General features: G+C 41.7%; 3 protein-coding genes across 4 annotated transcripts; 1 reads left to right on the top strand and 2 right to left on the bottom strand.

The window, feature by feature from the left end:
- Nucleotides 1–308: 308 nt before the first annotated feature.
- pigx (phosphatidylinositol glycan anchor biosynthesis, class X) lies at nucleotides 309–5,784 on the bottom strand. Its single transcript, XM_084308838.1, has 6 exons — nucleotides 5,662–5,784; nucleotides 4,008–4,089; nucleotides 3,272–3,407; nucleotides 2,947–3,160; nucleotides 823–923; nucleotides 309–691 (listed from the first exon to the last, which is right to left on the bottom strand). The coding sequence occupies exons 1-6, from the start codon at nucleotides 5,777–5,779 to the stop codon at nucleotides 554–556; spliced, it is 789 nt and encodes a 262-aa protein (XP_084164964.1). The 5' UTR covers nucleotides 5,780–5,784; the 3' UTR covers nucleotides 309–553.
- Nucleotides 5,785–6,082: 298 nt separating this feature from the next.
- On the top strand, nucleotides 6,083–11,084 carry cep19 (centrosomal protein 19). The gene is made up of 2 exons (XM_084338065.1): nucleotides 6,083–6,215; nucleotides 7,576–11,084. The coding sequence occupies exons 1-2, from the start codon at nucleotides 6,086–6,088 to the stop codon at nucleotides 7,920–7,922; spliced, it is 477 nt and encodes a 158-aa protein (XP_084194191.1). The 5' UTR covers nucleotides 6,083–6,085; the 3' UTR covers nucleotides 7,923–11,084.
- Nucleotides 11,085–11,900: 816 nt separating this feature from the next.
- On the bottom strand, nucleotides 11,901–19,575 carry ing5a (inhibitor of growth family, member 5a). Of its 2 annotated transcripts, XM_084338018.1 has the most exons (9): nucleotides 19,155–19,575; nucleotides 17,273–17,344; nucleotides 16,935–17,101; nucleotides 16,678–16,789; nucleotides 16,476–16,575; nucleotides 14,242–14,377; nucleotides 13,762–13,823; nucleotides 13,107–13,178; nucleotides 11,901–12,530 (listed from the first exon to the last, which is right to left on the bottom strand). In XM_084338018.1, the coding sequence occupies exons 1-8, from the start codon at nucleotides 19,189–19,191 to the stop codon at nucleotides 13,139–13,141; spliced, it is 726 nt and encodes a 241-aa protein (XP_084194144.1). In that variant the 5' UTR covers nucleotides 19,192–19,575; the 3' UTR covers nucleotides 11,901–12,530; nucleotides 13,107–13,138. The 2 variants fall into 2 exon arrangements, with proteins under 2 accessions (XP_084194144.1, XP_084194143.1); XM_084338017.1 differs by having other exon boundaries at nucleotides 11,901–13,178; nucleotides 19,155–19,574.
- Nucleotides 19,576–23,909: the final 4,334 nt, after the last annotated feature.

The following is a 23,909-nucleotide window of genomic DNA, read 5'->3' as shown; positions in this document are numbered from 1 at the left end:
ATTGTTTCATTATCCTGTTCGGCTGAAAGGACACTACCACCGAAGCTCCCCCCTCTGATGGAACAGTCCAGGGCGGGTGTGCGTGGCGTCACAATCCGTGGGCAATCTGCGCATGTGCATGGGGAATAGGTGCTTAAAAATGGGCTTTTTCTCTGCCAATTTAGTTCTGATCGATTAGGAATGGGTCGCGCCGTGTTCAGGAGATTCAGGCGCATACAAGTCTATTCGATCATGTCTCTAGCACCCCCACAGCCGTAGCTGCAACCACTTACATCACGGCTCTCATCCACATTCATTCATTTGCTCCCCCCGCTATCTCCTCTCCGATTTCAATGTAACGCGGAAGTGTAGTGGTCTATTACATGTAGTGTTTGTACAGGCACTTATTTGGAACACACTTGTTTAAATGTTTTATTTACAACTCTACAAATCCAACAACAGTCATTGTGCAAAACATACCAACTGTAGTAGTTTAATATACAATAATCATAGCCTTTATCCAAGGCAATGTTTTCATTTACAGTACAACTGATATATTTACACCTTCTCGGTCTTAAAAAATACCATGTTTCCAGATATTTCTTGCGAGTGCCACACAGCATATCAACGTGACTAGAAGGGTTCCAGCACATACAGGTTTCATCACAGACCCGTCGCCAACTGGAATCAGCAAACTTACATGGCTCTGTTCCTAGAAGATGCAAACATTTGGAAGTGAAAAACAACTTAACAGCATCATAGACTAAGCATTTGTATAACAAAAATGTAACGAGCAATTTGTCTCTTTCACACGATAAAAAAAAATTATATATTGGGAAACACCTGCTGATGCTGGATTTTAAGCCAATGACAGATGCTTGAGTTGTCAGCAGTGCAGGGGGCATCCACAATTGTGTGAGCTTGAAAGTGGTCGAGTTTTGCACCTTGAGATGGGAGGTCAGAATAAAACAAACAAGTACATTTTATTAATACCATTATTTCCATGATTTGATACATTTTCCATCCCGTGTTTGCAATGTGCACTATGAAGTGCTTTGTAGGAAAAATAAATGCATATTTCTTGAAATTGTACTTGTTTTGTTCAGAAAATAATGCTGTTGTACATGTAAGTGTAATTCCTGGGGAGACAGGGTTTATGAAGCTAAAGGAATCTGCAACAATACAATTTGGGAATCTCTGCCCTTTGACCTCGACTACTGTTTCAACCATCTGGAAGGGACATTCAAATGAGCCCTAGAGGTTATTGGCCAATAATCATAATCACTGAACCCAAAAGTGCTTCTACGGATATGTGTTGGGGGGGGGGGTTGTGTGTGTTTCTGGATATGTGTAGGGGGGGGGGGGGGTAATTCTGGATATGTGTGTAACGGTTGTGACAACGTCACCTCAAACTTCGATGCCCAGAGGGAGTTTCGAACACGGGTCTCCCACGCCGCGTGCAACAGCACAGACCGCTATACCAAGAAGTGAACTCACTGTTTTGTAACGTGTCTATCTGTCTTTTGAGGATGAGAGTGCGTTTAACCCATAGCAGCGCTACTCACCCCAGCCCTTTGTGACTGCGCTTCACGATGCCATCCGTTACACTCACCCTCCTTAAACTCACTCCACTCCACCCAAGGCATCCGGGTCAGTCGGCACCATTGTAACAGTTGTGACAACCACGTCACCTCAAACTTCGATGCCCCGAGGGAGTTTCGAACACAGGTCTCCCACGCCGCGTGCAACAGCACAGACCGCTATCAAGAAGTGAACTCACTGCTTTGTAACGTGTCCATCTGTCTTTTGAGGATGAGAGTGAGTTTAACCCATAGCACCGCTACTCACCCCAGCCCTTTGTGACTGCGCTTCACGATGCCATACGTTACATGTGCACAAACAAATTCTGATTACTGTGTAAATTGGCTAATGTATTCCAGCTGTGAGCTGAAGGATGGCTGGCTTGTACTACAAGTATACTAGCGCAAAGGCACTGAATCTCAATGCAGACGAGCCTGTACTCTAACCTCCCTTCGGCCTCCGCCCATCCACAATCATCTCCTCCACCCCTCTCAACATCACCACCTCCTCCGATCTTCTCACATGTCCAAACCACCTGAGACGTCCATATCACCTTGAAATCAATTTCCCTGACACCACAGATCTCATCCACCTCAGCACTGGTCCTCCCATCCTGCCATCTGACTCCCGCCACATACCTCAACATCTTCCGATCATGTCATTGCCCACGTTTCTGAACCATACAGGAGAACTGATCTCACACATGCTTCATATATCCCTCCTCTGATCTTTACATCTATGTTTCGATCCAACAGTAGCCTACTAATTTCCCACCACTTCCTCCATGCAAGGAACACACAAAGTGTTCTGTATTGAGAAAGGATATGTACAGTGCACAAACAAAATTCTGATTATTTTGAGGAAATTGGCAAAAGTTACTATAATATTACCAGTAACCTAATTTGTATTGCTTTCTCTCCCAGAACTCTTACCACTTGCATAATTGATTAACATGTCCTCTGCCCACGTATAACCACACGTTTCCAAAGGGAAGAGCAAGAAGTGAATCTTGCAATATAAAGTTCTTAAAATGAGACCAAAATATCATCTGACTACCACCTGACTTGGCTTTTATTTCTTTATTTTTACAAAAATAAAAGAATATCAGAAAATTGGTTGCCACACTTTTTTTTCAAAGATAAAGCCCAATTACTTTTATTTTTCCTTTATTATAATAGGAATCGGCTGTAACAGAAGAAAGGATGTGAAATAAATGAGCATCACCATACATGCTTTGGGTTGTCAGTTAGTACACAACATACAACCTAACACGCCTAACACAGGAGACTGACTCATTTGTAAACCAGTAAGAGTTTTCTCAGCAGGTAAACTGTGGCATTATGTGACATTTGCGAGACTGGAGAGAGAGAAGATGAGATCACTCACATGTGTCGATGCGCAGCAGCAGCTCTGGAAGCTCTAAATTGACAAAGACAGCCTTTTCATTGAGAAAAGAGGGCTCATGGTAACGGCCATGGATTGGGACTGGTGCCTTTAGAAGTGTGGGATTTTGTCCATCCAGCGGGGGAAACACAAGTGCAGAAAGTCCCACAGTCTTGTGAGCAGGGGCTTCTAGATCAATAGTTGAATCTAGTAATATCTGGGAAAAGTGAATAAAATATACATGTATTTCAAAGGCAGAAGCATATGTTCTTCTATGTTTCTGTTTGCTTACTAGAATTGACAATGAACCACTTTTAACATTTTTTACCTGCAAGTCACTGTGCTCACTTAGTGATGCTAGTTGGTATGGATCAACATAGATTCCTCTCGGCAATCTATGAACCAGCAAAACCTTGAGGCCATCAGGAACACCTTGGCTGAACTCCACATTGGTTACCAGCTCCCTAAAACACATTAAGCATTATATTGTCAATCAGGGCGGCTAGGTGGTGTAGTGGGCAAGGCACTCGCCACCAATGTGGAGACGCTGGGTTCGCGTGTTCGAATCCAGCTCTCCACATTGTTTTCAGTTTAGCTGGTCGTCCGCAGTAATACACATTGGCCGTATTACGGGGAGGGAAAACTGAAGGGTGGGGATCGAACGTTGTGAACAAGCGACTCCTACAAGTCGGTTGGTGCGCCTGCGCAGTAGAATCAGGAAGTGTCGGGGGCAGCGTGAGCCTCCCACGCGTTACTCCTCGACACTGAGAGATCGAGCTGCGCAGGTGAAAAGATGCGACTGCTGTTACCTCAAGTACCGGAGGGGACTTGTGCTATGTATGACTTAGTCCACATTGCAGCCGGCTTGTGGGAGGCAAGAAACAGCGTTCGTGACAGGGGAGGGGTTGAATTGGATGATACGAAATTGGGATGGGAGAAAATATAGAAAATGGGAGAAAAAGTGGATCAAAAAAAAAAAAGCATTATATTGTCAATCATACATTACCATTTATAACGTGATGACTTGAGAAGGAAACCTAAGAAACGCCATTGGAATGCAGTACCTGTGAAATCCTTTTTTATTTAACTCCATTGAAACTGATGCCGATTCGACCCATTGCCTGGGAAGACCACAGATGACCTCATCTGGAAAAAGGTACCACGAGTCACGATCATACAATAATTGCTGAAGGGGAAATGGCACAGATTTCACATAGACTATGTTATTCCTGTGCCCCAGCACAGGACAGTTCCACCCAATATTTGTGAACATGCACCACCTAAAACTATACATCAGAAAGGGAACCCTCAAATTTGTGATGGCAACCGGATGTAAAATCTGGGGCTGCTCCACAATAGACAACTAATGGGACAATGACTTTTTGGATCCATAAAATGTTGAGTTCTCCCTCCTAAATTAGTTTTATATTAATTATATTATTGCTAAAAGTTCTTAACCAGATTTTAAATTCCATTTAGGTGTAACAAAATGGAATATCAAGGGTTATCACTCTTTATTTCTAGCTAGGAGAGTGGTGCATTTTCACAAATATTAACTGTGGAGCACCAGTGTCCTTCTCCTTTGATTGATTGATTGATTGAAAACTTTATCAACAGATTGCAGAATGGGTACAGTACAGTACAGCTCAAAACATACAATTGTTAAGGGGATGCAGACCAGAGAAAGACTTTCGTCTTGTTTACATCAAGGTCCCCCATTTTCAATTCATCATAACATATATGACATACACGACATACAGATAGACAGTACTGCTACATCTATACATTTATGACATACCAGATTTGCAAATACAGTACTGTTTGTGATACAAAAAGAGTCCAGAAAAGAGAGTATATACCTTTGACGTAGAAACTGTACATTGGAGGGTAGGTGGGGGGGGGGGGGGGGGGCGGGGGACTGTCTGGGTTTAACATGATTTGTGGAGCTCCCTCTGGTGTTGTGATCGTGGTATTCACTGACCTTTGGGAAGTATTTTGACATGTACATGGGTACCTTGGTCGTGTAGTGTATCTTGTAGACCAGGCCCATTGCAAGTTGCTGTACTCTGTCGTCTACTCTAAGCCATCCTAGGTTGTCAAAGTGGGCAGGGGTGAGGTGGGTTCTAGGAGTAAGGTCAAGCAGTAGTCTGACCAGTTTGTTTTGTTTTGCTTTAAATCAACTAGTACCGTATATAATAGTAATAATACAATAAGAGACTTTATTACGCATTTTTACCACAGCGTTTTACAATTAAAGGAAGGGGGTAGGAGGATTAGAAGAAAGGTAGTAGATTTAACTTGACCAGGGACAGTCTATCAGTATCAGTACAGTGTCCCCCCCCCAATGTACAGTTTTTACGTCAAATGTATATACTCTTTTCTGGACTCTTTTTGTATCACAATGTTGTTGTCATAAATGTATAGATGTAGCAGTACTGTATATCTGTAGGTCATGTATGTCATATGTCCTGATGAATTGAAAATGGGGGACCCTGATGTAAACAAAACGAAAGTATTTCTCTGGTCTGCATCCCCTTAATAATTGTGTGTATTGAGCTGTACTGTATTGTACCCATTCTGCAATCTGTTAACAAAGTTTTCAATCAATCAATCAATCAATCAATCATATGAGACAGACACAGCGTGTGTATACGTGAGGAGAAGCCATATAATTGATTTCCTATTTCTACCTTGAATGTAAATCGTCGGTTCACCTACCTTTTTCGTTCGAACAATGACAATAAATCAATAAATACGGTAATACAATAAAGAGTACAAAATACATGAGAAATCTGGTAGATAATATTTTGCGACGGATCTGAGGACGGACGAACATGGACCTCCTTGTTTACGGAAGAGAATTCGAAGGACCCCTGGTCATTCACTGGCAGCTCCACAGATGCCGAAATAAAAGCAAAACAAAAATAACACGAACAGAAAAGATGAATTAAAGCAACAATTTGGACAAATGTATATCTGTGGAGAAGAAACTGTTATCACATTCAGAAGGAGAATTCGATAGATCAGTGCGCGTTATTATAATACTTAAGCACAGGCATTTAAAACAGTAGCCCTTGATATTTATGTATGAGCCAGGTCGTCGCTTGTTGACCAGTTGCTAAGCTATCTAGGGGAAGAAAACATGTCTTTTGAGGCGAGACGATGTGGGGTGCAGTTCAAACCTCCTTCGATTATATTGATTTATGAAAACGAAGAAACAAATAAAGTGCGCAAAAGAATAATTCCTGTGTGCAACTTCTCTAAATTTTCAGGTAGGACATGATAACTGCTGCACTTCAACTAGCTTAGCTGAGTTTACTAGCTAGAGATTGGCTACTCAAGTCGGTGCCTTTGATTGATTGATTGATTGATTGATTGATTGATTGATTGATTGAAAACTTTATTAACAGATTGCAGAATGGGTACAGTACAGTACAGCTCAATACATACAATTGTTAAGGGGATGCAGACCAGAGAAAGACTTTCGTCTTGTTTACATCAGGGTCCCCCATTTTCAATTAATCATAACATATATGACATACACGACATACAGATAGACAGTAGTACTGCTACATCTATACATTTATGACATATCAGATTTGCAAATACAGTACTGTTTGTGATACCAAAAGAGTCCAGAAAAGAGAGTATACATTTGACGTAGAAACTGTACATTGGAGGGTAGGTGGGGAGGGGGGGGGGGGGGGGGGGGGCGGGGGACTGTACATTGGAGGAGGTTGGGTGGGTGGTACAATGTACAACTGTACAGTGGGTTTCTAGGAGGAATCAGAATATGGTATTGGAAGAATTATTTTTTAATATCAGGTACTTCCCCTTGAGATCCCTTGGACTATGTATTGATGAATTGAAATGGGGGACCCTGATGTAAACAAGATGGAAGTATTTTTCTGGTCCTAGCAGCTGGTGTTCGCAGGCGTCTGCCTGACCTGAGCAGCATGAACAGGCTGTTGTTGGGGTGGTGTGGGTCTTTCATTATTCTGCAGGCTCTGGATTTGCACCTCTTGTTGTATAGAACCTGCAGGGGTGGTAGTGCAATACCCGTGGTACGCTCGGCTGAGTTTCCAGTCAAGATGCTCTCTACAGCTCCGGAGTAGAAGGACTGGAGTATCTTCCCAGATACTCTGAACTTCCTTAACTGTCTCAGGTGGTAGAGGCGTTGCTTCGCCTTTTTTACGACTGAGTCTATGTGTGTTGTCCATGTCAGATCCTCTGCGATGTGGACCCCCAGGTACTTAAAGCTGCTCACCCTGTCCACGGTAGCCCCGTTAATCCTCAGTGGTGTGTGTCTAACCTCTATCTAAAGTCATCTGCAAGTAAACTGAATATCATATTCAGAAGTATATTTAAATGAGGTCTTCAACATGAAGGGAAGCGAATGAGCAGCCTGACATCTGGGAGGAATGGTGGTGTTGATAGTGGACACAGGGACAGCAGTGTGTGGTCCACTAGCATACTTAGATAGAGGTAAGACTGTCGCCAACTTGCAAAGTCATAGATCCTTGATTAGGGTGAATGTGTAGCGATGCTCAAGAAAAGAGGGTGGGTTTGATAGGTAAATTCTAATCTCAATGTGACACCATGTCAAGAGATGCCTCTTCTCTTCCCTGCCAGACTGCTGCATGGCTGCTGAAAGAATGAAGAACCACACTCGGCACAAGGCGTACCTGGAGGGCGTATCCCTAAGCCAGCTGGAAAGGCTTCACGTTGTACTGCGGGACCACATGCAGGGCCGCAGCCTGGCACACAGCGTTGCCTCATTCCGTCTGGACCCAGAGGAAGACCTCAACAAGCTGGATGACGTGGAGCTGGCTCGCAAGAAGGGGCAAATGGACAAGCTCTTCGAGCGAAACCGCAGGCACAGAGAGGATCCGGACTTTGTTTATGACTTGGAAGTGGAATTCGCTGAGCCTGATCAAGAGAAGGGCAGCTGGGATGAAGAGTCTGATGATGGGTTTTAAAGATCCCCTCCACACACAAAAATAAACTATTTTTTTAAGTCCTCTTGGAGGCATGCCTTTGACTATACAGGTTGTTATTTGTGCAGAACCTTGTCACCAGAACACACATTTTCACATTCTTCCACTGGAGGTGGGGAGCTTCTCTATACTTATTACTTCCTCAAAATCTGAGCCACCTGTGCGATGCACGTAATCCTGCGAGAATCCTATCATGGTCGCCATTGCCCAGCTGGCCACACTCGTCCAAGAAATGCTATAACTACTAATGTGAAACTCATATTATAAGTTGATGGGCCTGTGATCTATGCATGAAAACAAATGACAAAAAACAACTTTGACCCACTACTAGGCAAAATCTCAGCGGATGTGGAGAGATTGGCTCCCCTTTTCTTGTCACTATGGGGCAAGGTCAATGTTCTTAAGATGAACTGCATTCCCAGAGTAAACTACCTCCTCCAGTCACTGCCGATAGCAATACCTAGCAAGTATTTTAAACAATTTGATAGAATATGCAACACATTCCTGTGGAACGGTAAAAGACCCAGGATGTGTATTGGTAAACTACAACAGCCTGTGGACAGAGGTGGCCTGGGTCTCCCCAAATTATTATTATATCATTATGCTTACAGTTTCAGACATATGACACAGTGGGCCCTGCCCCCTGAGAGAGCACCTCCATGGTACATAATGGAGCAGTCGGTATATACACTGCTGCCCCCACTGTCGTATATCACAGTTATAAATTACCACCAACTGCCCGAACTCACCCTATTATCTCTCACTTACAGGCCGTATGGAAGAAGGTGTCTCGCATCTTCCATATCAACCCACATTTAAGCCTGTCAGCAGGTTTATGGGCCAACCCAAAATTGTGTATAGGCAGATCCCCCTTTATGTGGAAGGAATGGATAGACAAAGGCATCCTCACCCTGGGGGACCTTTATGAAGACGATGCATTAAAATCATTTGAAAAACTGATTCAACAATATCACCTGGCCAACAATCAATTTTGGAGATATTTACAATTGAGGCATCTCCTCATAGGCACATTTGGCTCTCCACAGACCCTCCCCCAGGGTACAGACCTGCTGAAAAAGATTTTGGCTATTTCTGGGTTGGGACATGAGGCCTCTGTTTACTATTCCATGTTTATCGACAGGGAGGGCAGTGGGATATCCTCTGCTCTCAAAATAGTCTGGGAAAATGATCTAGGGGTCACATTTGAGCAAGAGGACTGGGATATAATCTCGGGGATCCCCAAACAGGTGTCCAGGGATATTAGAACAAGGCTAATACAATTCAAGATCTTCCACCGCATTTATTGGACCCCCTCTAAAATGTATAGATTGGGCCTGAAAGAGAACCCAGATTGCTGGAAATGCCAGACAGGGGAGGAGGACCTAGTCCATGCACTCTGGTCATGTCCGAAAATCAGAGACTTCTGGAGTAACATACATGACTACATCACAGAGGTCACAGGGAAGGAGTATGATTTCTGCTCTGGTTTATATATCCTGGGGGATCCCTGCAGTCTTAGCCATATCGCAAAGCCCCTAGCGGATTGGATTCAGACTTGACAGACTAGTATTATGATAGGCAAACAGATCATAATGAGGGGCTGGAAGGCACCAGAAGGCCCGTCATTCCGAGAGGAGTGGAGAACTGGGTAGGGTAGCTGCTTATGAGAAAATATCTTTTAGTTTAGGAGAGAAAGGAGAAAAATATATTAGCAAATGGGGGAAATATCTGCAATTTCACTCACTATAAATGGAGGGGGGGCACACTTGCCTAAGACAGCGACGTTGCACATGAGTATATAATACCTGACAAATGCACCATGTTTATGTCGACAAGATAGGCTCTATGTTTTAATGTAGATTTATTTTTTCGGTTTGTGTTGTTTCTTTTGTTTTGTTATTACTTTCCATTCTATTTTCTGGTTTAGTTTTTTCTTTTTTTCCTTTAGTAGAATTTTTCATCTGTTTATTTTTACAATTTTTTGTTTTGTTTTTGTCTTCCCCCCCATAGGGGGGTGTCATTGTAGCCTAGACGTTAGTAGTCTATGTGTCTGTGTTGTCCTTCAGGACTGACCCATGTTGATACAAAATATATGTCATTCATTGTATTGTCCTGAAGTACTGTGTGCAAAAAGAAAAAAAAATACTCAATAAAGTATAAGTCATAAAAAAAGAGAAGGGCAGCTGGGATGAAGAGTCTGATGATGGGTTTTAAAGATCCCCTCCACACACAAAAATAAACTAGTTTTTTAAGTCCTCTTGGAGGCATGCCTTTGACTATACAGGTTGTTATTTGTGCAGAACCTTGTCACCAGAACACACATTTTCACATTCTTCCACTGGAGGTGGGGAGCTTCTCTATACTTCCTCAAAATCTGAGCCACCTGTGCGATGCACGTAATCCTGCGAGAATCCTATCATGGTCGCCATTGCCCAGCTGGCCACACTCGTCCAAGAAATGCTATAACTACTAATGTGAAACTCATATTATAAGTTGATGGGCCTGTGATCTATGCATGAAAACAAATAATCAGCTAATCTCTTAGTTATAACACAATTGTATAAACTACGGGTTGTTTCGGTGAAACAAATTCTTTGGCAAACCTTTGAGGTAGAAAAAGAGAATGTTAACCAGCTTGGGGGGAAATGTGATGGGGCCGGGGCGTTCATAGATCCTTGCATTCTCAATGAGAGCAAATATGTGTAAAGATGCTGCCAAATGCTCCCAATGTACAAATGGGGACGAAGGGACATTTATGCACATGTATTGGGACTGCCCACCAGTTAAGGCATTCTGGAAAGATGTGACCCAACAATTATCAAAACTCGTATCTTGGAATATACCTGTATACCCCTCGGTATTACTATTGAATGATGTTTTTGAGTTTGCAGTGAATCCACAGCTAAAGAGATTGGTTTTATCGGGTATCACAGTAGCTAAAAAGCTGATCGCATCACGCTGGTTTCAACCGGAAAAAATTTGCCGGAAAGTTTGGTTTCTTACATATCTCGATGTGATTTATCAAGAAATATCTACAGCAAGAATTCTGGGTCTCAATGAATCCAAAATGTCAATGTGGTTAGAAGTGGTGGAGAGAATAAAAGCTAGCTTATAATGGTAGTGTCTGTTTAGGTGCGAGGGATAGTGGAGGTACTTCCCAAGGTGGGGTCCGGGAGGGGGGGGGGTTCGAGCTGGAGCATATGTGTGTAGGTTTTTAGATAACAGGTATTAGGGGTATATCTTATATAAGACAATTAACTAAAATGTGATCTCATTGGATGTGCTCTGACAATTAATGCTTGTATATCTTATCGTGTGTTGTCATGTTTGTTTATGCGTTTGTTTAAAAAATAATAAAAAAATAAAATACAAAAAAAAAGATGCTGCCATTTTTAAAGTGTTGTACAGCTCAGGCTCATTGACCTTGTTTGAGAGTGCAACTTGTCAGTTGGCATACAGGGACCATGTAGTTAGTTAGCAAAAAGCTGGGGTGGTAACTGCCACATCTAATAGCTGTATACAATTATATTCTAAAGCCAGATTGAATCTGTGGGGAACAAACCGATTTCTATAATATGAACATAAGAATCTTAAAGGTATAATCTGTAATGACATCAAATGGCAACCTTTAGGCAAAATAGCCGTTTAGTATTGCACTTCGTTAAACTTTTAGTTTTGGTCTTAACCTATTTTACTTTGAATTTCTCTTTTGTTAGGGCCTAAGCAGTAGCAACTCCTCCCCTATTCCCTCAACTCCAACCCACATATCAAACCAACTGTAAACAAAGCATCTTTTTCCTAGAGGTTGCTGTTTGACGGCATTACAGATTATACCTTTAAAGGATATTTGTTTAGGGCTACTATTGAGTAGGTTGCATTTTTAGAGTTGGGTTGGCAGAGATATCATGGCCTCATTTTACACACTCAAGTCAAAACTAATAAAACAAATACAGAAACAACAATAGTTATGTATGTTTATTTGATATAAAACTCGAATTTACAAAATACAAAGACTTTGGCTCCTTGACCTCTGGCTTACATTTACATTACACATGATTGATATTCACAGTTGAATATAGACAGGACAAGTAGATACTAAAGTCCATTTAAATAATCATTTGAAGGAATCCTCACAGTAAGGAGGAGTAAGAAATGTGATGAATATATCTTTGGAAAGAAATTCTGTCCACAAAATATTGTTTTAATATATAAAATATATTTTTCATACTATTTGAAATGAAATACAATGGCAATTTTTTTGTGTGATAAATTAATAAAAGTCTAGTATCAAACCTCGTTATGGGCAAATTTCATCAAAAGTGCTTCAACGCTTCCATATTAAATTGACAAGACACTGATTAACTGATCATTAGTACCACAATACATTCAAAAATGTCGCAAGTTTTTTGCAAATCAATATAAAATGTATTACACCACCTGTAACCAGAGTGCTTGTAGGTCAAAACAGGACAGAGTGAATTCATATTTCTTTGCTTGTTTGGTTTCAGCTAATCAAAACACAAATTTTACACAGGTATCAATTGCAGTCGCTTACGCAGTGCTTCCTTATGTCCCGAGGAGGTAGGTAAACTGAAAACCAAACATACAATCCTTTAGCCAACATGATTTTAGTAAGGATTTAGGGGTGTTACATTGAAAATGTTCAGCAGGTTTTTTTTAATGTTTGAAAAATATAGTTATAATCTATAAAATTGACATTTCAAGTATGTTAAAGCCCCAATGTGGGATTATTTTTATACAACTAGATTATTTAAGGGTAGGACCTGCCAATGGAAAATAATCTATGAAACTCTCAGATCCTACCGCAACTCAAAGTACAATGACATTTTCCCCCAATGCATGTAAATAAAACATTTGCAGCTTCAAAAGACATTTAAACTCATGTTCAGCTGTAGCATATTGTCGGTCCTTGAATCAAAGAGGTCTGTCAATCAAGCCGAGTGGAAACATGGTCTTCAATGTTCAAAATAAAACAAAAACAAAGCCACTAGTTGGATAATGGAGGAGCGAGAGGCACAATACTCCACTTCTGGCTTGGGCCTTAAAATAAAAGCTTTCGTTTAAACCCACCATTTCTATGGAGAGTTATTATAAAAAGGAAATATATATATATATTACACTATTTAACTACGACAAAATACATACATTTTTAGAAAAGCATTTTGCAATATGAAATCTTATTTCTTCTTCTTGTCTTGGGTGCATCGAGGACAAAACCTAAAAAGAAGCGACAAGAAAGACAAATATCAAGATACTATACGAGTGATAAAATACAACTATACTGATTGGGTCAGATTTTCAAGATTTGTGTTTTTTTTTTTTTAAACTAAAGAGGTACAAAACCATGGATAGAAATGAGGGTAGCAGGCCACACTGATCAGCCACAAAACTGAGATAAAACAGACGGAATGTCTGTTAGGTTAAACTGTTTGCAGAAACAACAGCTTTGCTACAGACAGTGACATATCCCGTAAGTTCCAAAGGATATAAATCTGGCATAGATGGACTCATCATCACCCCTGTCCAACAAATTGATACTCCTCATTGAAAAAGAATTAACAGGGGCGCCCCAGTGGCGAACCACATAGCGCGCTCAGCCGCGACACGGGCGACCCGGGTTCGATTCCTGAATCCGTCGTTATTTCCCGAATGTCTTCCCCCACTCTGTCTCCCATTTCTCCTCTGTCTCTCCCTACTGGACTGCCCAGTAGTAATAAAGCGATGAAACGCCAAAAAATAAATCTTTAAAACATTTTTTTTTAAATTAACAAAACACAAAGGTAGATAGACGGTCATTTACCATTTCCCTTTGGGCTTTGTAGCAAGATCAACACAAGCAAAGTGAAACCACTCAATTGGACACTGAAAATGGAAAATGAAAAACAATTAATGTTATATCAGCATTTGAGATAACAGATCTTTCAGCTGAAACAGCAGCACAGATCAAAACAGGAATTCATATATTATGCTTTGTTAAAAGGGATACCTCACCGAAAAACAATGCCAATTTACTTTGCACATAATCTCACACATGTCCCTTTTGCACATTCATTTAGTTTGACAGTTATTGTCAATATTCAAACTCATTAACTCTCAATAACTGTCAAACTAAATGAATGTGTGCAAAACAGTTTAGAGCCTTGAGATATGCGAGAGTATGTGAAAAATAAATCTGCATTGTGTTTTTAGGTGAAACGCCCCTTTAAGATGCATCATGAAGAAAATTCTGTCAAATAAATTAGATTAAAGTTCCATTAAAATTAAATTAAAATAAACATACATCAGGGTTATCACATCCAATCATCTCTCCGTATGACACCTGATGGCACAGGCAATATGTGGGCTCGTTGGGATCAACAGGCATGTCCAAAACATCGGATGGCTGCATTGGAAGAAGAGCATCACTCAACTCAGGGCTGGATATAGAACAGAAGGGGGGAAAAAAGTTAGACCAACAGGAAATCTGTCTTCATCATCAGCGTATCTGAAAAAGGTTGTGCAAGACAGAAAATAACTGCCCCATCTCAAAAACCCACCTTCTTTTCTTGATCTTCCAATCACAACCGTTGCTTTTTTTTGTCCGAAGAAAGCAACGGTTGTGATGAGGATCAAGAAAAGAGGGTGGGGTTTGAGATAGGTCAATGGAGTCCATAGGGCTTGAAAGAATTCTTCCATTACCATTTATTGTTTTGACAACACTTGGCATTTCTCAAGAATGTTACTTCTTGATGATGTGACTATGCGGAGAAAGGCTAGATATAGAACAGAACACTTACAGTAATTATAAGAAGATCAACTCGACACCGAAACAGTTTTTCTTTCAGTTTGAATAATTGAATAGCAGGCGTGATAAATGCAGGAAGTTGGGATCCAATACTCGATTGATTTAATTTCTTTAGCAGTTGCATGAACGATACACAAATCCTGAGAATGTATGTTAATTTGGCTTGATTGGAGTATCCATTCTTTTTGTATAACATGATGCAGTATAACTTGATACAGTTGTGTGATGAAGGTTCAAATGAATGTGCTAGCAACATTAGAGCATTGCGTTTCTACCATACACTGGCATAAATAATGGCTTTCAAATGGTCTTTGAAAATGGCTGTTAACTCTTTCAGTGCCACTCACGAGATTTCTCGCGTTTTTTTTATAGGTGGTTGCTAGCCACTCACGAGATTTCTCGGATTTTTTTTTTTTTTTTTTGCGATCTGAAAAATTATTGCATCACCCGAGCCTACCCGAGTATAGCCGAGGGGCGCCGACAATCACTGTGGAAAAAAGCGCCCCCTGTCGTCTCCCAGATGACATAAGTGATTTTGGAATGGACTCAATGAAAATGAATGGGGAAAAAAATCCGGTACTCCACATTTTCCAGTTCACTGATCCAGCCGGGGTTACCACAGTTCATTCTGGAGCCTCAGATCCCCGCGGATCATAGAGATCTACTGTGTCGCGTTGGATCCATACACTTATCGATTTTTTCGAATGGTGATCAGGAATTGGAATATACCAGTTGGATACCATCTGATGTCAGGTAAGGACTCTGTTATCAGTGGTAGGATAATCGGAGTAAGTTTGATGAAGTTATAAGCTGTTTTGTGAAATGTCTTCTTTCGGTTTCATTGTAAAAGTCCGAGAGGAAATCAACGGGGCGATTATCAGTGCGCGGCCGTAATGTGCGTGCGTGCACGTATAATATTGATCATCTAGCGTTTATTTGAAAACGATTCATAAAAAGGCCGACGAATATCAACGTTGTGGAATATTCCACTAAAAGACGATTTTCATAGAATGCTCCAGAATGAGCTGTTTTTTATATCAAAACGGGGGCTTTTCTAACTGCTCTGAAACGGAAACGACGCGATAAAAAAATAATCTGCCTTCACAGCACTGACTGGAAAATAGTATTTGATAATGCGATGGGCAGATTAGACACATAGCCATAATTTAAAACATAGATTAGGCGATATTAACGTTAACATTGGCGCGGATGGTGGCATTCAAGCGGTAAAACGGAAAACCAGGCATGGCATTGAAAGAGTTAATGATAAAGATTTCAACAATTGTTTCCAACCGTGTGAAACCAGTTACCCGTTTTTTTTTTTTTTTTTTATATTTTTTTCAATATTCACAAGACATCTTTCCACAGCATAATATGCAACATCCAAGATTTGTCTTTTTCTTTTTCGTAACATCATACAAAACATACAAAAGACTCATACAAACACATTAACAACTGACATGGAAATTAAAAAAGCACTTACAAAAAAAAAACATTGCTATACATTGTGCATATATATCCCTGATGCACATACGTTACATGTAGACCGATCTACCTGCGAGCAGGTATGTGCTGCATCTTCTATCGGGATGCCATCTTTCTCCATAGTGCATGTGAGAGGATGCGTCTCAAATATATGTAGGTGTGCGTGAGAACATGTATGAATGTGTCTCAGATATGTGTATGTGGGTACGTGTCTCACGTAAGTATGTGTGTATGTCTCCAGTTACCTGTTCTTGATCTTTTTTTTTCGTGGAGAATCTTCATCAGAGCCTTTTCTGCCTCTCCCTCTGGATCCACGTTTCTCTCGCATGCCCCGTCCTTCACTCTCTGAGAAAAACATTTAGACATGTGAATTAAGTACTATAAACTGTACAAACTTTTCTGCTACAATTACATTTTCCAATTGTAAAGGCTTTTCAGCTGGCTTACTTTTCAGACTCCTCCCATCTGGACTCTCATAGCCGCTCACTTCTAGTTTTTCCTTCAGCTCATTCTCAAACCGAGCCAGGTCTGCGTCCAGCCTGCGGATATGTTTGTCCACCTATAAAGGATTCCATATAAAAAAGATCTTGAGACATTCAGATTCCATATAAAAAAGGCATTGAGACCTGCATTTGTCCAAATAAGCAAAGCAACAGAGGGGGGGGGGGGGACAAAATGGTGGTAGGGTGAGTAATTTCACTGACCATCTCATAGGTCTGCATGGCAAGCTGGACTTTGTCATCACTGAATTCTTTACACTTGCTGTAAGCGTTCTGGATCTTCTTCAGGTGTTCCACTCTCTGTTCTGAAGCCAAGTTTTTCACGTTGGCTATGTACTCTTCGGCCAGCTTGTCAATCTCTCCTTTTTTCTCTGTACAATCGCAGGGAAATGCCTCATTTGCATATAGAAACATAAACAAACTGGGAAAGTTTCATAGTGATATCTATTCAAGTATTTTTCCCCCCTATTAGGGGGTGCTGCCTCGCCTTAAACGCACATTCATGTTCCTTTTCAAGGTCAACGATTAAAACAAAATATCACCTTCAGTCCTATTGTCAAGGTCCCGCATCAATGTAAAGTTTCTCTGTAGCTCACATGGTAGATTCTCAATACCTTGAAAGAACAGGAGAACATAGTGTGTAAGTGGACATTAAGGGGGATAGGGGAGAAAACAATTAATATCCCAAAACATCAATGTTTTATATAAAATGAAATATATGGCATTGGAAGTCACCTTGACAGCTTTTATTGACATGCTTATCAGATGAACACAGCGGACAGTCCAGCTCCTCAAAGTGACAATTTCAATGTCTATTTTCTTATTCTAATAGTAATATCGAATAGTTGATTTTAGAGTGGTTTTGGACCCTTTAGTAAGGAAGGGGCCTGAGTATTAGAGTACTCACCGTTTCAACTGAACTTGTATGGTTTGAGGGTTCTCTATTTTAGTTTATTTTTTTGGTTACCACCCAATACAGCCCCAAACTAATTAAAATTGTAGACCCACAAAGGGGCTAAATAATTGACATACCACCTTTACTGTCATTGGCTTTTTCGTTCCTATCCTTGACAAAAGCAAATGTGATGTAATGATCTGTATATGTTTTGTTGTCTAACCTACCTACCGGGGTTTTTGTAGTCAGGAATTTTCAGCACTCTGTTACAGGTGGTGTTTTTTATTTATTTTTTATATAAGAGTTGATGCATGATAATTTTTAGAGGGGGGTACTTTTATTCTGCACCTTCCTAAAAACTATTTTATATATATAAAACAAACGATTACTCTACATACACTTTGAATCTATAGTATAGGCGTCAGCGAACATACTGATATACTGATACATTTTGTTTGTTAGCAGCTGCAGCTACACAACCGATGATTATTTTTGTCTGGTTGATTGATAATAAATAATAATAAAACTTTATTAACAGATTGCAGAATGGGTACAGCACAGTACAGCTCAATACATACAATTGTTAGGGGGATGCAGACCAGAGAAAGACTTTCGTCTTGTTTACATCAGGATCCCCCATTTTCAATTCATCATAAAAAAATCACTGGCTGTTCAAGGTTACGTGTTGCTGTTTTTTGGGTACTTGCACATGCACACAGCAGCATTTAAATAGACCATAACAGAAATAAAGACAGGTTATTCTCCATTATTAATGTGTATTACTTGTGTGACGCACGGAAATCAAATATCCCGCCCAGCGCAACTGGTCTACCGGGAAACCAGGTCACCAACACATTGTTGCAAATGCTTCAACTGTTGGCAAACAAAGATGGCCTGGGCCAAGTTTTGATTGATTGAACATTTTATTAACAGATTGCAGAATGGGTACAATACAGTACAGCTCAATACACAGTTGGGGGATGCCGTCTTGTTTACATCAGGATCCCGCATTTTCAATTAATCATAAATGACATGTGAGATTAACCCGAGTCTTAGTCCAAATTACCAGTTTGATAACATTAACAAAACGTTATGGCCGACATGTCTCCGAGAACATAATACATGTATATGCCCTAGAGACAAGTCTAAAGGAAATTGAAAGTGTTCGGTAACGTTAGCTATATCGCTTCTTAACACTGGGTCCGCGTTCATTAACGGCGATACCGAAATAATGTTAAACACTTAAAATGGGTCACCTCTTGCACAATGCGCTGTTATTGATGAATTTGTATTAGACTTATGAGCTTGCAATGCGCATCTAAACGTTTACGTTGCATAGGGAGAATAACTGAGCAAAATACCGTTAGCCAAGTTAGCCGCTAACCAGCTCACGTTAGCGCCTTCTGCTAACAAGTAACGTTAACGTTATTGATCATAGTCACGAGTGTGACAAAATCGATACAATTAACTACAAACTAGGCAAGTTAATACTTGATACCAGTCGCGTATTTGCTTAGTTAGATACTCACTGTCAAGGTAATGCTCCAAGTATATTGCCGTCGCCATTTCAGGCTAGCTATGTAGCGTTAGCCAACGAGCTTGTTAATGGTTGCGTTATGTCCCAAATTGGCAGCAGTGCCGAGAATGAGGTGCGTGCGATCTGTAACCTGCTGGAGTTGTGCGGTCAACCGATATGTCCCACCACCACCACGTTTGGCACGCCAGCTAATAAAACCTCACTTCCAATGCTGACTGAGAAACGACCGGAGAAGAGAACATAATAGTCACGTCAACAATGAGTAGAATTGTGGGTACACCTGCGCACTGCGTAGCCGCAATTATGACTGGTAAGGTAACTGAACTACTCCTAGGCCTTTACAGAACTATTCTGTTGCTATCCCGTTGCTAGGGGGAACAACTTTGGCCCCTGTTTATAAACGTCCGCGTTAAATGGTGCTCGTGGGGGGAGGGTGGAAGCCAGGGGGGAAAGAGAGTACGTCAAGGCGCTAATCAACATTCAACATGGGGGACCCTGGCCTGATGCAAATAAGACGAAAGTCTTTCTCTGGTCTGCATTCCCTTAACAATTGTGTGTATTGAGCTGTACTGTATCCATTATGCAATCTGTTAATTAAAGTTTTCAATCAATCAATTCATTCACGCTCCCCCCGCTCTCTCCCATGAGCCGCAACATACCGGAAGTGTTGCGGTGGTTTATTATTAACAAACATTGCAACCAATAGGGTATATCTGCAGAGCCGCAAGCCCAACGTCTGGGCGGGGCTTCGGGGCTTGTACTAGGTTTGAGGCGGGTCTTCGGGGCTTGTACTCGGTTTTACTGTGCGTGGGCGGGGCGTCAGGGCCTGTACCTTGTTTTGTTGGGCGGGGCTTCAGAGTGCCTATTGGCCATTGGCTGACAGATCTGTCCGCCCCCGCTGCTGGACTGTTGCGACCCAAGCGGGTTCCGTGCGAAAAGCGAATGAATGAATGAATGAATGAATGAATGAATGAATGAAAACTTTATTTAACAGATTGCAGAATGGGTACAATACAGTACGGCTCAATACATACAATTGTTAAGGGGATGCAGACCTGAGAAAGACGTTTGTCTTGTTTCCATCAGGGTCCCCCATTTTCAATTCATATAGACATATATGACATACATGACATACAGATAGTCAGTACTGCTACATCTATACATTTATGACATACCAGATTTGCAAATACAGTACTGTTTGTGATACAGAAGGAGTCAAGAAAAGGGAGTATATACATTTGACGTAGAAACTGTACATTGGAGGAGGTTGGGTGGGGGGGGTTGGGTACATTGGGATATTGACAACCATACTGGGTAATTTACATTGGAGGTGGTTGGGGGGGGGGGGGCGGGGGGCACACTGTATAAACAAGTAACACTGTACATTGAGGGGGGGGGGGAGGAGACACTGTACAAACAAACACAATTGTACATTGAACTATTGACAAAACCATACTAGGTAAATGACTGTACATTGGAGGGGGTTGGGTTAGGATATTTACAGGGGCCAGTGTTGAATTGCAGTCTCCCGTAGGTGTCCCTTGAGAGAGGTTTTGAAAGTGGGTAGTGATCCACATTCCTTTACAGCTTTGGGTAGGGCGTTCCACATTGATGTGGCATAATTGCGAAACGTGTTTAGTCCCTTATTTGAGCCGAATCTGGGTTTAACATGATTTGTGGAGCTCCCTCTGGTGTTGTGATCGTGGTATTCACTGACCTTTGGGAAGTATTTTGACATGTACATGGGTACCTTGGTCGTGTAGTGTATCTTGTAGACCAGGCCCATTGCAAGTTGTTGTACTCTGTCGTCTACTCTAAGCCATCCTAGGTTGTCAAAGTGGGCAGGGGTGAGGTGGGTTCTAGGAGTAAGGTCAAGCAGTAGTCTGACCAGTTTGTTTTGAGATGTTTGTAATTTTGTTTTTAGCGCCTTTGAGGTGCTTTGGTACCATGAGGTGCAAGCATAGTCGTAGTACCCCTGAATGAGTGCTCCTGCCAGAGTCTTCAGGGTGTTCTTGTTTACCAGAGAGGAGATCCGGTACAAGAATCGAGTTCGTTGGTTGACTTTTTTTATTACATTGGATGCCATTTTGTCACAGGAGAGATTAGCCTCTAGGATGGAACCCAGGTAGGTAATTTCATCTTTCCTTGTGACAATATTGTCACCCACTGTAACTGAGAAGCCGTCGGTCTTGCTGAGTTTGTTATTTGAACCGAAGAGAATGGACTCTGTTTTGCCCATGTGTAATGATAGTTTGTTATCAGCGAGCCATATGCAGATTCTGCCTAGTTCCGAGCTGAGGGTTTTTTCAACCTGTAACTTGTTCTTGTCAGAGACCAGCAGGGCTGAGTCGTCCGCAAACAGGAACAAGTTGCAGTCACAAGCTGACGACATGTCATTTGCATAAATTGGGAACAGTAGCGGTCCTAGTATGCTTCCTTGTGGAACACCACAGCTCACTGTGAGGGGGGGGGATAGGGTACCGTTTACCTCCACCATCTGTTCCCTCCCCTCAAGGTAGGATTGCATCCAGCTCACTGATAGACTATCAAAACCAATTGCTTTTAGCTTGTCAATCAGAATGGAGTGATTGACCGTGTCAAAGGCCTTTTGTAGGTCCAGCATGACCATGCCGCAGTATTTGCCTGCGTCCACCTCTTGTTTGATGTGGTCATTCAAATAGAGAAGGCATGTGTCAGTGGAGTGGGATGTTCTGAAGCCAGATTGGAATTCGTAGATTAGATTTTTTTCCGCTAGGTACTTTTCGACCTGTTCGTAGACTATTTTTTCCATGACTTTCGAGATGGAGGTGAGAATAGAAACAGGGCGGTAGTTGCCTGGGTCTAATTTGCTGCCCTTTTTGTGCAGAGGGGTCACCCTCGCAATTTTGAAGTCCTTGGGGACGTGTCCCTGTTTTATGGAGAGGTTTATTATGTGTGTGATGATTGGTGTGATGGCGGCTGCTGAGTCTCTGAGGAATTTGGAGGGGATGTTGTCATGGCCAGTGGCCTTGTTAGGTTGGAGGGCGCTCAGTTTATTGAGTACCTCATCTGTTGTTACCATTTCCAGCTTGAAGTCGTCCTTGCGGACCCCTAGGTTTTTGTAGTAAGCTACTATGTGTTCTACCCCATAAAGCCCTGAGTGGGAGGGTAGTTTGTTTACCAGTGTTGTGGCTATGTTTGTGAAGAAAATGTTTAAGTAATTGGCTACATCCAGCTTGTCTGTGATGAGCGTGTTGTCCGTTTTTATGTTTATGTTTGAGAATCTGGTTTTAAGTTTTTTACTGCATCCTAGTTGATTATTGAGTAATTTCCAAAGTTCACGTGGTTTGTTTTTGTTTTCCTCAGTTTTGTCATTGATGAAATTCTTTTTTGCAGTTTTGATCATGGAGTTTACGTCGTTTCTTAGTCTGTTTCTTTCTAGTTTGAGTTCAGTCACGTGGGCTTGGAGTTCACTGCTCGTGCTTTTAGTAAGCTTTGACTGACTTTTACGAAACTCAGAGCATTTTTTGTCTCTGGTTTTCATAGCGGCCAGTATTTCGGAGTGCATCCACGGCTCAGCGCGATTTTTTACCCTGGTGGTTCTTAGGGGGGCCATGTCGTTTAGTATTGCTGAGAATTTGGTTTTGAAACCAAGCCATGTTTCGTCAACCAGTGTACCATTGAGTTCATCTGACCAGTCCAGACTCTCCAGTTCAAGGTTGAAGGCTTCGCTAGAGTAGGTTTTGAGGTCTCTAGATGTGACTGTTTTGTGGCAGCCAGCCTTTTGTTTTAGTTTTTTTCGGGTACAGAATATCATTCTGTAGAGACGCGCCTGGCGTGAATGAATGAATGAATGAAAACTTTATTTAACAGATTGCAGAATGGGTACAATACAGTACGGCTCAATACATACAATTGTTAAGGGGATGCAGACCTGAGAAAGACGTTTGTCTTGTTTCCATCAGGGTCCCCCATTTTCAATTCATATAGACATTTATGACATACACAACATACATGACATTTATGGCATAGGGACATATAGGTATTACATTTGTGACATAAGCGGTATTCAAATATACAGTACTGTTACCCCTAGATCCTGACAGAGTATATACATATGATGGGGAGGGGACTGTACATTAGGAGGGGGTGGGTGGGTGGGAGGGAAATATACATACGGCGGGGAGGGAATATATACATGCGGTGGGGAGGAGACTGTCTATTAGGAGGTGGTGGGGGTTTTGGGCATTTACGGTGGCCAGTTTCGAATTGCAGCCTCCCGTGTAGGTGCTCTTTAAGAGCGGTTTTGAATGTGGGCAGGGATTCACATTCCTTTACAGCTTTGGATAGGGCGTTCCACATTGTTGTGGCATAATTGCGAAACGTGTTTAGTCCCTTGTTTGAGCCGAATCTGGGTTTAACATGATTTGTTGAGCTTCCTCTGGTGTAGTGGTTGTGGTATTCACTGACCTTTGGGAAGTATTTTGACATGTACATGGGCACCCCGGTCGTATAGTGTATCTTGTAGACCAGGCCCATTGCAAGTTGCTGTACTCTGTCGTCTACTCTAAGCCATCCTAGGTTGGCAAAGTGGGCAGGGGTGAGGTGGGTTCTGGGGTTCAGGTCAAGTAGTAGTCTGACCAGTTTGTTTTGTGATGCTTGTAATTTTGTTTTAAGCGCCTTTGAGGTGCTTTGGTACCATGAGGTGCACCGTGCACGCAGCTGAGTCCGACTTCAGAGCGCGCGGAAGCGCCACGGAGGAAGGCAC

Source organism: Notolepis coatsorum (assembly GCF_963971535.1).
Source record: "Notolepis coatsorum genome assembly, chromosome: 2".
Lineage (NCBI taxonomy): Eukaryota > Metazoa > Chordata > Actinopteri > Aulopiformes > Paralepididae > Notolepis > Notolepis coatsorum.
Note: the sequence above shows the minus strand (reverse complement) of the source record. Positions and strands in the feature narration are given on the sequence as shown.

Excerpts from the sequence above, each read along its gene's own strand:
- cep19 (XM_084338065.1), top strand. The coding sequence starts at position 6,086 with ATGTCTTTTGAGGCGAGACGATGTGGGGTGCAGTTCAAACCTCCTTCG. Across the intron at positions 6,216-7,575 it reads CAACTTCTCTAAATTTTCAG|ACTGCTGCATGGCTGCTGAA; the intron begins GTAGGACATGAT and ends CTTCCCTGCCAG.
- ing5a (XM_084338018.1), bottom strand. The coding sequence starts at position 19,191 with ATGGCGACGGCAATATACTTGGAGCATTACCTTGACA. Across the intron at positions 17,345-19,154 it reads CTTGGAGCATTACCTTGACA|GTATTGAGAATCTACCATGT; the intron begins GTGAGTATCTAA and ends TGTTCTTTCAAG. Across the intron at positions 13,179-13,761 it reads ACAAAGCCCAAAGGGAAATG|GTTTTGTCCTCGATGCACCC; the intron begins GTAAATGACCGT and ends GCTTCTTTTTAG.
- pigx (XM_084308838.1), bottom strand. The coding sequence starts at position 5,779 with ATGTTCGTCCGTCCTCAGATCCGTCGCAAAATATTATCTACCAGATTT. Across the intron at positions 924-2,946 it reads GCTGCTGCGCATCGACACAT|GTGCAAAACTCGACCACTTT; the intron begins GTGAGTGATCTC and ends TCCCATCTCAAG. Across the intron at positions 692-822 it reads TTAAAATCCAGCATCAGCAG|GAACAGAGCCATGTAAGTTT; the intron begins GTGTTTCCCAAT and ends TGCATCTTCTAG.